The sequence below is a fragment of the Opisthorchis viverrini genome, assembly GCF_000715545.1.
Source record: "Opisthorchis viverrini unplaced genomic scaffold opera_v5_172, whole genome shotgun sequence".
NCBI classification, from domain to species: Eukaryota; Metazoa; Platyhelminthes; class Trematoda; order Opisthorchiida; family Opisthorchiidae; genus Opisthorchis; species Opisthorchis viverrini.
In genome coordinates, this window is record NW_008751831.1 from 15,221 (window position 1) to 28,850 (window position 13,630).

Below are 13,630 nucleotides of genomic sequence, written 5' to 3' on the forward strand. Positions count from 1 at the left end.
ATTCAAGGGAAAATCCTTCGCTGGATCAAGGCGTTCCTATCAGACAGGTCATTCCGAGTGAGAATAGGCTCAACCTATTCCTCTCCAGCGCCGGTCTCCATTGGAGTTCCTCAAGGCTCCGTCTTGGGACCACTCCTGTTTCTGATCTACGTCAACGACCTCCCAGACGTTCTTGCGAGTCCATGTTTACTTTTTGCGGACGACTTGAAATCCTGGAGTTCCAATGCCAGCGCCCTCCAAATGGATGTAGACGCTGCCAAGCAGTGGTCGTTGGACTGGCACCTTCCTCTGAATGATGAAAAGTGCGTCCATGTGTCGTTTGGAGGGGATTCAGCGAATGCCTTTGTTATGCATGGTGAAAAGGGACCAGAAAACATCATGAGGATAGATGCCAAAAAAGATTTAGGCATCTGGGTCTCCTCAAACTTGTCCTTCGCACTACACCATGAGAAATCGGCCCAAAAGGCATTCGCCGTTTTACGGATGATCCGACGTACCTTCTCCCGTATTACTCGCATGGACTTCCAAATACTCTATGGGGCCTACGTCAGACCGCTCCTGGAGTACGCCAACCAAGTTGTCTACTCAGGACGTACGAAAGACGTTACCCTCATTGAGCGTGTCCAGCGGGCCGCCACGAGAATGGTTGCCGGCCTCAAGTCCGTGGACTACGAAACGCGTCTCGCGACGCTTGATCTCTTTCCCCTGGAGTACCGTCGCCTCCGAGGGGACCTAATTCTTACCTACGCCCTGTTTGAACAAAGCTTGGCAAACAGGTTTTTTACCGTTGACCCAGCAAACACCCGGCGGGGACATAGTAAGAAAATCTTCAAGCTCAGGGCACACACATCCGTTAGACAAAACTTTTTTTCATTTCGGGTAGTAGCTGCGTGGAATGACCTTCCTCCGACGGTTGTACACGCTCCTTCTCGAACCCAATTTAAAGCACTATTAGACATTTATTTATGCGAATCCTCGCGCTGGCGAGCATACTGCCCCGCGCTGAGAACATAAAGAGCAGTGCTACACCCTTTTTTCACTTGTGCCTTTCAGGTGAACGACAGCCACTGACCGACAAGAACAAAACCGACCCGGGAGACTTGGGCAAAAGCCTCGATCCTGTGTATCAATCCGTGAATCCGTGGACCCGACAGTCAATCATAACCCAGTAATGGCCGAATGCTGTTTGCCAATGTCGCACCCCCTCCAGACTCGCTCCTTTTTGCAGAATCTGCCCATCTGTCGGCCGGTTTCGGTTTATGTGCCGTGCCCAACAGGCTGGAGCAAACTGAATCTCGTGGGGCACTTTGCCGCGCCGGCAAAAGATGTGTTCCGGAATCCACGTAGGGGGTCTGCCGTTGTAGTTGCGAACTGGAAGCCTCTGACATTCGTTGAAGAAGCGCGCGGTCGCTCCATGGAGTTTCTCGGCCGTAGCAGCATCTAATTGCGAACAGTAAAGCGAGACTCATGTGGGGTTCTGCCTAACAAACACTGACAATGACTGGCCGTTTTCGACCATTGGAAGTAGCTGGCGTTAAAAGCATCCCCAATAGGCTTTTGTCCATATGCCTCATATTCCATGTGTCTTCATGTGGGCACTCTCTCTCAAACCACCCCGCAGTAGGACGGTTCTCAGCACTGTCGTCACAGTTCCATGACCTTTGTGTGGCTGATTTCTGTTAGTCCTTTTAACATAGTTCAAATCTGAGGACATATTCTAGCTAATTTGCAGCAACGAAGTCACGGCTTTCATGCTAATGCGTGCTAAGGTGTATCTTTGGAAGCCGTCTGAGTTTCAAAGTCAGGTCTATTGATGGCATGTGGCTTGGCTGCTGCTGTTTGTGCCGAGTGAATTTCGGAGGCGAGGCCCGTGCCACATCGCTGAATACCCGTTTTGGGGCCACATTGCCGACTTGATGATACCAACCGATATAAGTGAGGCATGGAAGATCTTGAAATTCCTCAGACCACCAACCCACAGATGTTCCGCCTTGCAGACGCACTACGCATAGTCTGCACGGTAATGCGATATGTGCAACACTTGAGGCCTTGGTACACCAGCCTCGCATCACAAGTGACAAATCGGCGAAAGCAAGGCAAAGATTCACAACCTCAAACTGGTTCAGTTGGACTGTAAAGTCGTTGCTTAAAGGCTGCTTATGGCGAAGCACAACCCCCGATTGCGCATTATACTTTCGTATTAACCGGGTGAACACATGAATAAGGACATCGGCGACTAGGTCGGGTGTTCCCCCTAGCTCAGCCATCCGAATAAAGCTACCTAGTAGGGTAGAAATCCGCTGAGAATTTTCCCAAGAATTGGTGTGGCTGACGACAGCGGTGATGGACGACCGCTTACCAATAACTACACACTACCAGTTAGCAAGAGCCTTATACAACGAGCTTTTTTGCCGGTCGATATTTGCACATTAGTTTGCCGAAGAGCCAGTGACGCAGAATTCACTGCGGATTCTTTGATCGTTTTATCATCTACAGACAATACATGTGGTTTTTCTCGTTTTTGTTCAGCTATTGCCCGTGAAACGCGTTTTTTCAGCTATGGAACATCTAAACATCAATGGAAGCCAGAAGCGGACCGACTATATTTCCTGGGACGAGTATTTCATGTCCGTAGCTCTACTATCGGCGATGCGGAGCAAAGACCCAACTACCCAAGTAAGTAACACTGTTTGAACAATATTTCTGCCAATTTGCCACCTGAACCTAGTTTAGAGCCTCAATGCATGCGAACTGCAGAGGTTATTTACCGTGTTGCGACCATCTCTTGTAGACGACAGTCATCTGTGTATCCCATTCACTAATCGCCTTGATACTTGCCGCTAGCAACAACGCCAAGTTCGCACAATAGTGTGTTCAACCAAAGCATATTCACCCGAAGATGTAAGCTTCCGAACCTTGTCATTAAAGCGAAGTGGATCACCTGTGAGTGGAGTCAACACACATCTTTGATGAGGTTATTGGGCGTTAGTAGTCACCTCAAACGTCATACAGCCTTTGTTAGAGATAAGCTTGCCTTGGACACAGTGAAGTAGGACTCTGATATACAGCTTGTTCTGCACATCGTTTATTCCTACAGCGGCGTTTCTGTTTCGTTCTGTATCCACCCATTGGAAAACGACTCGACTGCACTAGCTTGGGAGACGCTTGCCTGTCTACAACATATGTACCTCCGCGCGCTTCTTGCAGATATCGAAGTATAGTTTGACGCCATGGTGATAACTACACTCATGCATGTGATTCAACGGACGTGGAAATACGTTCAGAATCGTGTCCCGAAATATGGTGCGGACCCTACCTCGGCCTGGGCGACCGGGAAGTATCATTTGCCCGCGCAGTTCAGCGTCCACCGATTTCCCTCCCCAACCCCTTCCCACCGCGCAAGGAAACGTCGGAGGGCCATTTGACTGTCAGTTATCTGACCGAAGGGCCTTATGATCCTCGGTGCCTACAAACATTAAACAAAATAACACTTCTAAATCCACGAGTTCCTTCCTATATAGGAGCTTTTAACGTCCATATTCTATGTCGAATTGGCAAACAGGTAATGCTTGCTGAAACCTTGTACTCCCTTAAAATTGATGTATGCTGTGTCTCCGAAACACGCATACAAGACCCGAGCGTGGTTCTGCATCTTAGAACGCCAAGGATGAACTCAGCTCTTTCACATTTCTCCCTCCGTGTGTCGGGTGACCCAGAAGCGATGACTCGTGGAATATATGGCATGGGAGTTGCACTCAGCCCCAGAACTGAACGCGCTTTGCTATATTGGATCTCAGTGGACAGTCGTCTTTGAGCCGTCCGGTTATCTAGTTCAATCAAGCACAATGCCTCGCGGCATAAAAGGCGGTGCCTGTTAGTCGTGTCGGCTTATGCCCCAACGGACTGCAGTTCTGATGCGGAGAAAGATACTTTCTATCGAGAGCTATCCAGGCTCATTCGTCAGGCAAGAAGCACTGACATTGTGATCCTTGCAGGCGATTTGAATGCTCAAGTAGGTCGTCTGATTTCCTTGGAGTCACATTTGGAGTTGATGCTCGCCGCACAGACAACGGAGATCGACTCCTTCAGCTGTGTGCTGATCACGAACTGTTTCTGGCAAGTACGAATTTTCAACATAATCGTTCGAACCACGTAACCTGGCGGCCGCCAACTGCAAATCAACCGTGGACCCAGTTGGACCACGTGGCCATCAGCCACCGGCGGAGAACCACAATTCTAGACTGCCGTTCTTTCTTGGGCACACCACTTGATTCCGACCACACCATGGTACGAGCACGCCTACAGTTAGTTTCTCTTCAGGCCCTCGCAAGTCGCCAAGAAGTATGCCAATCCACCAGCTTCGAAGAACTGCCATAGCTCAACAGCATCGATCTGAGCTAGCCCAACAAGTCTCCACAATAAAAAAAATACTGTGGTGGCAGTGGGCATGTGGATGAATCGTGGCAAAGTGTGAAAGGAGCAATGTTAGCGGCGTTCAGTGCTGCCTGCCCGACTTCTCCAATTCGATCACAAGACCACTGGATGTCGTCGAGGTCGCTATCTATGATTGATGCCGGGAAAGCCATACCAGCGGGCAACGAGTTCGACGGCGCACGCAAATCCCTCAAGCGCCCAATAGTGAAGAGTCTAAGGAAAGACCGAGAGCTCTGGTGGATATCGAAAGCTCGGGAGATGGAGAAGGCTTTTGCTACGGGAAACAGCCGTGCCCTATATCTACTGATATGATCAAATGGCTCTAGGAAAGCAACGGTCAGCGAAACGATAAGTGAAAAAGATGGCTCACTAATTCCCTCACAAAGACGTCGTCTGGAAAGATGGGCCGAACCCTTCAAAGAGAAGTTCAGCTGGCCTCCTGCAACAGAGCCTAGAGAGATAGCGCGAATGGAATGTAAACCTTGATCGCCCGTCGGAAGACGAAATAAGGTACGAAATAGCCCTACTGAAACGTGGGAAGGCGCCAGGACCTGGCAGTCTCTACCCAGCCCTCTTCAAAGAAGGCGAAAAATCCCTGGTGAGCCATCTGACAAAGCTTATTGGTGCTATATGGGACGAAGAGGAAGTGCCTGCAGAATGGGGCATGTCGACAGTTATCCCCATCTTCAAAAAGGGTACGCGGACGCTGTGCGAAAGCCACTGTGGCATCAGCCTGTTAGCTGTGGCATCGAAGGTGCTCTCTGGCCTTATCCTTCGAAGGTTGACTGAACACAGATATCGAGTACGCAAAAGACATAGCTGTTCTTGGATCTGGTCCCGTCGTAATGCAAACAATATTACATAATCCAAATAATTCCACCTCACGGCTCGGTATGCGCTTCACACCTGCAAAGTGTAAAGTACTACTGCAAGACTGGGTGGGATCGAACCCTAGCCTCATGCTTGCGGATGAACCGATTGTTAGTAGACAAATTTGTTTACCTGGGCAGCTGTATCAGTCCCGGTGGTCTCGCGAAAGATGATATTTCCGTCCGGATTGGGAAGGCCAGAGCAGCTTTTGTGACATTTTGTGGCGTAGGCGTAAGATCAGCTTCTCTGTCATGGGTCGAGTTTACAATGCTGCGGTGCGCTCCATATTACTATATGGATCAGAAACCTGGACACTGCGCGCTGAGGACGTCAAAAGACTTTCAGTGTGTGATCATCGATGTCTTCGGGGCAGTTCCCGAATTTGGTGGGAACACCTGATCAGCAATTCTGAAGTACATCGAATGGTATTCGGGAGAAATAACTCACCACCGATAGATAAACTGATCACACTGCATAGGTTGCGCTGGCTTGGCCACGTGTTGCGTATGCAAGTCGACCGACTTCCTCGCAGGGTTCTTTTTACACAACCACATGAAGGGTGGAGGAGAGCCAGAGGCGGTCAAACAATGACTTGGCAGCGAAGTATGAAAGCCATTACCAGCAAACTCAGCTGCGCTGATCGCTGCCGTCTTCCTGGATGGAGACCCCGAGACGGTCCACATCAATGACTGGAGACAATGTCGGACATGGCCCAGTCGCGTCCCCAGTGGCGCTTGTGCATCCAAGCTATCACCTTCAATGCATAGCTCCCTTCCCAATCCCCAACTTGACAGCTCACTGACAGTGCTAGATTTATGCACCGATTTATCGTCTCCCGCCTGCAATGCGCATCTACCTACCCCTCCCCCCAAATCATCGGGGAACGAAACTGCAACAGCTACAACCACTGTACGACGAGTACGCGGTTATTACAGCTGACAATGATGATATGGTGCGGACGAGTGTAGTGGCTAAGGCCCGCGTGGTGCTGATTCCACATGACTTGTCTCCGTATCTGGCCTACCAGTTGCTGCGCCAAGGCGAATCGATTACTAGGAGCGTTTTATACAAATACGATCCTGTCGACCGGATCGACCTTCGCAACGCGCTTGTGCAAAAGGATATGTCCTAGAAGTTTGTGGATATCATACGCACATTTTCACATACTTGTGGGAGCGTGAGTACATGGGGAGCTATCCCGAATGTTCTCTACAAGTTATAGTGTTCAGCATGACCCAATCGAATTGGAATGGTTGTACACCAGTGTTCCATGGTGTTGCTGTCAACGATGATGGTGATAAAAATTGTCGTTGAGAAACCACCTGATTATACTCTTAAGAAATCCATGGGAAGCCCAGTCGGCCAGAGCGGCGCAAGAAAAGCGATAGTATGTTTATTTTTTTGTTTTCATCCAAGTGTGTATGACTTGGAGCTTGTGAAAAATAAGGAGTATAGCAAGGAAAATTGGGCGAAAGCTTTGCGGCACCTGAAACGTCGTCGTCATCTGACGTCATTGTGGGTTACCTTGCTCAGTCACCTGGAATTCCTCCTAGGAGTCCGTAGCAAGAGAGGCCACTCTATAATCTCCTGTTCTTTGAATCTGTGCTATTGATTGCATGGCGTGTGGGCTTTTTAATCACGCCTTAGGCGAAGGACGATGGCATTGGAGTTTAAGTGTGCTGCTGTCCGCGTTGATAACCAGTTGATCATTGCAATCACTGTCAGCCATAAAGGTTGATTCCGGTTATAATGAATAATCAGACGGGTTTAAAACCCTTCGTTTTGCAATCCTCACCGAAATTCTTGGGATATGCGAAGCCGATGGTTCTAGGGGAGCATGACACGGTCACTTTACATTTCAAAGCTTTTTAGAACGGACCATACCCGCAATTTAAATGCCACACTCCGTCCGCAAAATCATTAGCATGAACTATTGGTTTGACCTGTACATTGACTTGGAGACGTACCTTCTACTAAACTGTAGACTTAGGGTTTCCGTTTGTTCGGGAATTATCACATTGTCCCCCATTCTTTACTCATACGACTGGGTTACCTCCCAAGAAATGATCAAACTCATCTCTCCTGGTGTATAGCTCTACGGGAAATGCCTTAATATTGTCCATTTTTCGTTGCACTCCGACAGTGTAACAGAATAAGCCTTACACAAGGTTTATTTGTCACTTTCACCAAATTCTCGTATTCAAGCACCGCCTAATCCAAATACTCCGAAGTAAAACAACGCTTTCCCGTCCGGATGAGAAATGTTGAAATAACCTGTTTGGATCGTTTCAGAAGAGTTTGGTAAACAATCGGTAGCTCTAATTTGGGCAACGTTTCACTTTTGACACAAAAGCTTCATCAGACCAAGTGAACAGGTCACCAAATTGGCCAGGTTATAAGACACGGGGAACCAATCAGTAAGCCCCCTTCACACTAGATCAGTGTTGAGTGTCAACAAGGGCTCTTGTCGGCTACTGTGGGTGCCATAATCTTGAATTGGTGGGTTGCAGGAGTTCCAAATTAGTTCCGATCGCTTTCCGTTCCTTAATCTTCCACTTCATGGTGCTTTATTTGATGATTCACCTCGGTTGCCACTAGTAGATTTTCCCTGGTCTTTGTGGGGTTGTGAGTGCCCCGACTATTTGGCTCGAGCGGGGTTGAGGTGGGGGTTGAGGTCAAGTGGAATCCAAGTGATGACTACTCTTCCTACTGATGACCGCACACCAACACGTGTCAGCTCGAGTGACCCAAGACCGTTCTCCACACGCTAGCCAGTTCTACGCCTTTCATTCTGTTGACGCTGGGATGCTTGGCGATTTCTACCGCCTCGGCGATCAGTCTGTGTGACGTGGACCGTAGTCCTCGCCTCAAAACCTCAACATTTTCTAAATCTATTTTGTGTCCTGTGTCTAGTGCGTGTTCCGCAATCGCCGAGTCTTTCAGTAACGCTTGATATTCATCTGCGTTTCTCGGCGGCCTGTTTATTTTTCTACTATGCTCTCCGACTCTGATGTATAGTTCCCTGGCCGTCTGTCCTATATAGACTTTGATGCAGTCATTACACTTGATTTTGTAGACACAGTCCCTGGTTCTGTTTTCCGGGAGGCGATCCTTCAATTGCACCAGTGCAGAGTGTTCCCCCTTTGGAAAGCTACTCTTACGTTAGCCGTGTTTAGAATTTTTCGAATGACCTCCGATGTCCCTGATTTATATGGGATAACAGCGGTCCCGATCCATTTCCTGTTGATTTTCGCTACCAGTACCAACACCCTTCGCAATTGACGCTTAATCAAGCTAGCAGGATATCGAAAACCCCGAAGTTTGTTCTTTACTTCAATTTGGGCCGCTGTCCGATCAGCTTCTTCTGTGCACAAGGCCCTTACACACCTAAACATTGATGGCGCAATACTGGCGAATGCCGACTTCGGATCGGCAGACGAGTAGTTCAAAACTGCCCCAGGTTGGTTGGCCTTCTCGTACACTGTGGTCTTTAGTTTCCCCCAACCTTATGTGTCATGCAGTCTAAAAAGGCCAGTGTACCTGAGGGTGACTGCGTCTCCATACTAAATTTGACCTGTGGACTCAGTTCATTCAGCCAATTGTAAAACTCACTAACCTTGTCCCGTTTTATGACGACGAAAGTGTCATCCGCATACCGCCAGAATATCTTAGGTGGGTATGGGAATCCGGCTAAAGCTCTCTGTTCAAATTCTTCCATGAATACATTTGCCAAAACCGGGGATATTGGAGATCCCATTGCTAGACCTTGTTCTTGAGCATAAACCACTGAGTCAAAAACGAAGTGGGTGAGATTCAGACATGCTTTTATGCCTTCCACTATTTCACCTACCGTAGCTGTGTCTGTTCTGAAAGGGTGGTGTCCGCTAACAGCATTCGCTTGGCCATTTCTAAAGAAGCTTTTGTGTCAAAAGCGAAACGTGGACCAAATAAAAACTACCGATTGTTTACGAAGCTTTTCTGAAACGATGACTTCTCAGTAGGTTCCAAACTTTTTCCACTTAATTGAAAACCTGTTTGGATGTTTTTCGTGAAAATCGGGCTTGTAGCCGTTGTCCATCTAACCCCTGTTCATTGCACAAGTCGATGAGGACTACTCGTACATCAAAACTGTCGCCTTCACTGCGTAGCGACCCAGCTCCAGAATTAAATAAACACGCCAGCACCCCCAAGACTTGGCTGTATGTCCCGATTACTCCCACTTTCCGGTGATCGAAATTGTAGCAGCTGGAACCAATGTGCTTGTGGTACACGGTTTATAGCTGATAAAGCCAATTGAAAATAGGCAATATTACTGTGTAGTCTTAATCCTCGTAGTAAACATCGGGTCCCATTCTAAGTTAATTAAAGTTCAACTAAATATGCCAAATCTTCGACGTTTGCGATATCGTGACTTAGTTTCGGCGCATACAGGGCCAACAATATGTGGTTCTGCAGCAGTGTGTTACGAATGAGTCCTCACACTCGTTGCCGTTCCTAAGGAGATATCTCTGCTTGCTCGATTGTCAAATTTAGATGGCGGTGTTTACATCCTGCTTTACTACGGTCGTCATCGGACTGTGCTACGAGGTTGGTACCATCTTCTTTTGGGACAAGGTGTGGCTACAATGCACCCCAACGTTTGAAGAAACACTACTCCTCAGTCAGCTTTTCCGTCTTTCCAGGCGGGATCGACTTTGAACCATCTTCACCCCTGCCCAGATACAGAAATCACACAAGTGACCATGCAAGGCGCCGAACAGCCTCCCAATTCCACAAAGTTTCTCATCTCACTCTCAAAACCAACAGTTGACCGTTTATCAAGCGTAAGTTGACAAAGGGACTAACACGTCGTCGTGTCCGTCTTTTGCTCCGCTCCAATTCGCGTGTGAGTCGACGTCACTTGATAGACTAATAGCATGGACATCGCAGTGGACTTACACGACAGCCAAAGCGTTTCAGGCAGTATGCACATGTTTACGTAGCGCACGATAGAATATAATGCTCATACGATTGTCGCTGCTGCTCCAATTGGCTGACTGATCTGATAATTTTAGTGGAGCAACAGTGCAGGCGTGATTGGGCTTGTTGCAGGGGCATCGGGTATGATGAAACTGCAATAGTCGAATTCCAAGCCCACCATACACTCGGTTTACGTAGTGACACTGCTGAACAGCTAACTTGTCGATATTCATTTTGTGTTGATTGTGGCGCATGACTTCTCTCGGCTCATCAAACATCCTGAGGAGGTCGCAGGACTACTTTTTATTAAAACAGGAAGACGAACACGATGCCTCAAGTGAATATGCATAGGCGATCGATGTCATGTGTAAACAGCCTACTGCCGTAAAATATTTCACTAAAATTTCGACAAATACTCATTTGCAACTCAATCTGGTTTTCAAGGGAGACTCGGCTGAATCTCTCGCTTATGACATTCTTCAACTGAATGTGCTGCACAAAGGCCTCCTTATGTTTCAGTACCAACTGATATTACACTATATTTTCATAAAGGAAACTATCCACAATGTTGCTGAAAAGTACTCGACAACCCACGACCGGTTTCGCTCTTCTTGGGGCACATCAGGTAGGCGCAATGCCCCAGTTTTCGTCAACCTTATGTTCTGCTTGAAACCAGATTGGACTGTCGAATCGTTTTCAGCAGCCTTGTGAGTTCCCTTTATGAAAATGTTTTACTAGAAGTTGTGTGGTGAGCTTCGATTAATTTAAAACAAGGTGATCTGTTCGACAAACACAAAACAATTATGAAGTATTCGAATGGACACAATGGTTAGTCCCCGTGAGGTCGGATTTTCTTGAATTTTCAAAATCATTTTAAGCGGTATCTGAGTGCCACCCTTCAATACTTGTCTGCCTGGAGGTGAAAATATGCACTTCAATTATTCTTGCTTGGATTCGTTAGAAATATGACTATCACTGGGGGGTAAGGACCACTCGCTGCTTATAGTTGTCATGGTCGGATGAGTTCACTTACGACCAGTTTTGGTCTCAGGTGAGCTGTAAGTCTGAACTCTGAACTCGTCCGGTGGAATTCGTAATTCTAGGCAGGACTACGGCATGGATCGGGATGGCTGTGTCGGTCCCTCTTCTTGGCTCAAAATAATATCCAAGCGTCACAAGGATAAATGTTAACATCGAAATCTATTGGTTTTCGTTTCGTAGGTGCTTTACCGGTCATACTGGGGTTGTTGTGCGCCTCAGGTAAGCACAGTCCCCGACTTTCCGTTAACCTTATATTCTACTTTGAACTCAGATTGGACGCAGTTCGCGAAATACATTCGTCTACGCACTAATCTTTTTCTCAATGGTAGATAATTGAATCTTCCGTTAGAGATAAATCAATATGTAAATGGGTGCATTCCGCTAAAAGATTCACTTATTTTGACCGCGGGACCGCTCATGCTGAGCTTCTACAACCTTGTCCAAGATAGCATATCAGTGATAGAATTACTGCTGATTTAGGATCGTGAACTTCTCGATCTAACAAATTCATCCAGTCATTTGGCCGACAAGGTACCGATTAGGTCAACGATAATGTTTGCCGTGATGCTAATATAGGTTATTTCCCATAGGTTGAACTTAGGTACTCTCACCTACAGGTTACAAAGTTCGGGTGTCATTGGCTTTTGGCATGCACGCTAGGCTGGGATTGAGAGATTTGAATGTACTTATTGTCAGTGGTGTGAGGCACAGTCTAGCCAGTACTTCCCCGAGAGCCCCATGCGACTCAAGTTGCTGTTTGGATTTGGACCCGATGTCGTTGCGCCCATTTATGGAGAATGATGTGTATAAGTTGCATTACCAAAACCATTTGTCAGAGTCTGACAACGACCCAAAGCTACCCTCAGAGGTGGGACATTTTGGTGCAAAATGTGAATATGCTAGTTCTCACTAGGCGAAAATCTTTGTGCGTTCTGTTGAGGTTGAATTGTTGGAACGACTCGAAAGAGTTCGAGTTTCTCCTGCGTGCCTTATTTGGGACAACATTGCACACGAGAGATCCATCTGAGTGAGCTTCCCGTGAAATCCAACCTTATATGCCAGTTCCGTGCATTTCGGGTCACACAATGCTGATGGATACTCGGGAACTGCGCCTATCTGATGAGCCCCAAAAAGTAAAAAAAAACGATCGTAGGCTGTCGAAGTGTTTTCAATCTTAGCCCGTTACATCTAGAATTTTTTTCGAACAGACCGACTACGTTGTCCGCCTCACAACCACTTTTGATATTTACAGGTTGGTGCGTGCATAACGAATGAGGAAAATAAAATTGTTGGCATTGGTTACAACGGCATGCCAAGGGGACTTTCTGATGATGAGATGCCCTGGGGTAAGACTTCTGAGAACGAGCTGCTGAATAAATACTTCTATGGTTCGTAACAACTACCTCAATGTTCGTATACTAGTTCTTTAGTGTGCCACGCGGAACTCAACGCCGTTCTGAACAGAAACCACGCGACTTCCTCCGGTTGTACATTGTATGCTTCCATGTTTCCATGCAATGAGTGTGCAAAAGTCTTAATCCAAGCAGGAATCAAAGAGGTCGTGTATTTTGATGAGAAAGAAGGCGATATCGGAGAATACGTAGCCTCCAAGTTGATGTTGGAAAAAGCCGGAGTTCGTATAAGGTAAGTGGATTACGGCATCGCACCAACGATATACCTTCTAGACCGTTCAAACGAACTGGACGAAAGATCACAATCGACCTCGGCTGAGTAAGATCAAGACGGTGCCGTAATAATCTGTCATAGGACAGCTCACTCACTATACCACTGCATTCTCCATCTGAACAATAAAAATTACTGAGAAGTTCTTCCTGATCTGTACTTTAGATCTCTATATCGTTTTATACACATCATCGACGGCATGACACCACTGTTCAACACGGATGCTTCATTGCCGTAGTTTTAATACACACTCATTTCGGACCCCCTATTCATAGCGTTTCGTTTGGGGCATCATCGACACGGGCTCCACTTACAAGCAGGAATCTCATCTGCAGGTATGTGGTTCCATACATGGCTTTGTAGCTTGTCTATTGTCATATTGCGTCATTGGCTCCAGTTATATGTTAATTTTTCTTTGAACATCAAAGCACGTTGCAGGCTGGACTTGTCCCAAGCCACCGGACTGAAGGGCCCTTGCTAGACTGGATACTAGTTGATAGTTGCCTCTGTTCGGTTCGTCGGGCAACGCCCGTGAAAGAATCTCAAAAGCTGGATGCTAATAATCTGCTTAGACACCAACCGACTGTAGCATTGGGACCATCAAGGACATCTCTTATGACTTCTTGAGTGTCTTATTACGGCG

The 13,630-nt window shown here is 47.2% G+C and overlaps 1 protein-coding gene across 1 annotated transcript in view; it reads left to right on the forward strand.

The window, feature by feature from the left end:
- The window catches only part of T265_07519 (hypothetical protein), a gene marked incomplete at both ends in the record, with an annotated part of 28,142 nt that extends 15,107 nt beyond the window's left edge, over positions 1-13,035 (forward strand). The window contains 6 exons of the mRNA XM_009173064.1: positions 31-817; positions 2,558-2,676; positions 9,987-10,127; positions 12,557-12,692; positions 12,735-12,948; positions 12,990-13,035. Coding sequence (XP_009171328.1) covers positions 31-817; positions 2,558-2,676; positions 9,987-10,127; positions 12,557-12,692; positions 12,735-12,948; positions 12,990-13,035 — 1,443 coding nt within the window. The remainder of the gene's footprint in view (positions 1-30; positions 818-2,557; positions 2,677-9,986; positions 10,128-12,556; positions 12,693-12,734; positions 12,949-12,989) is intronic.
- Between the last annotated feature and the right edge of the window lie 595 nt (positions 13,036-13,630).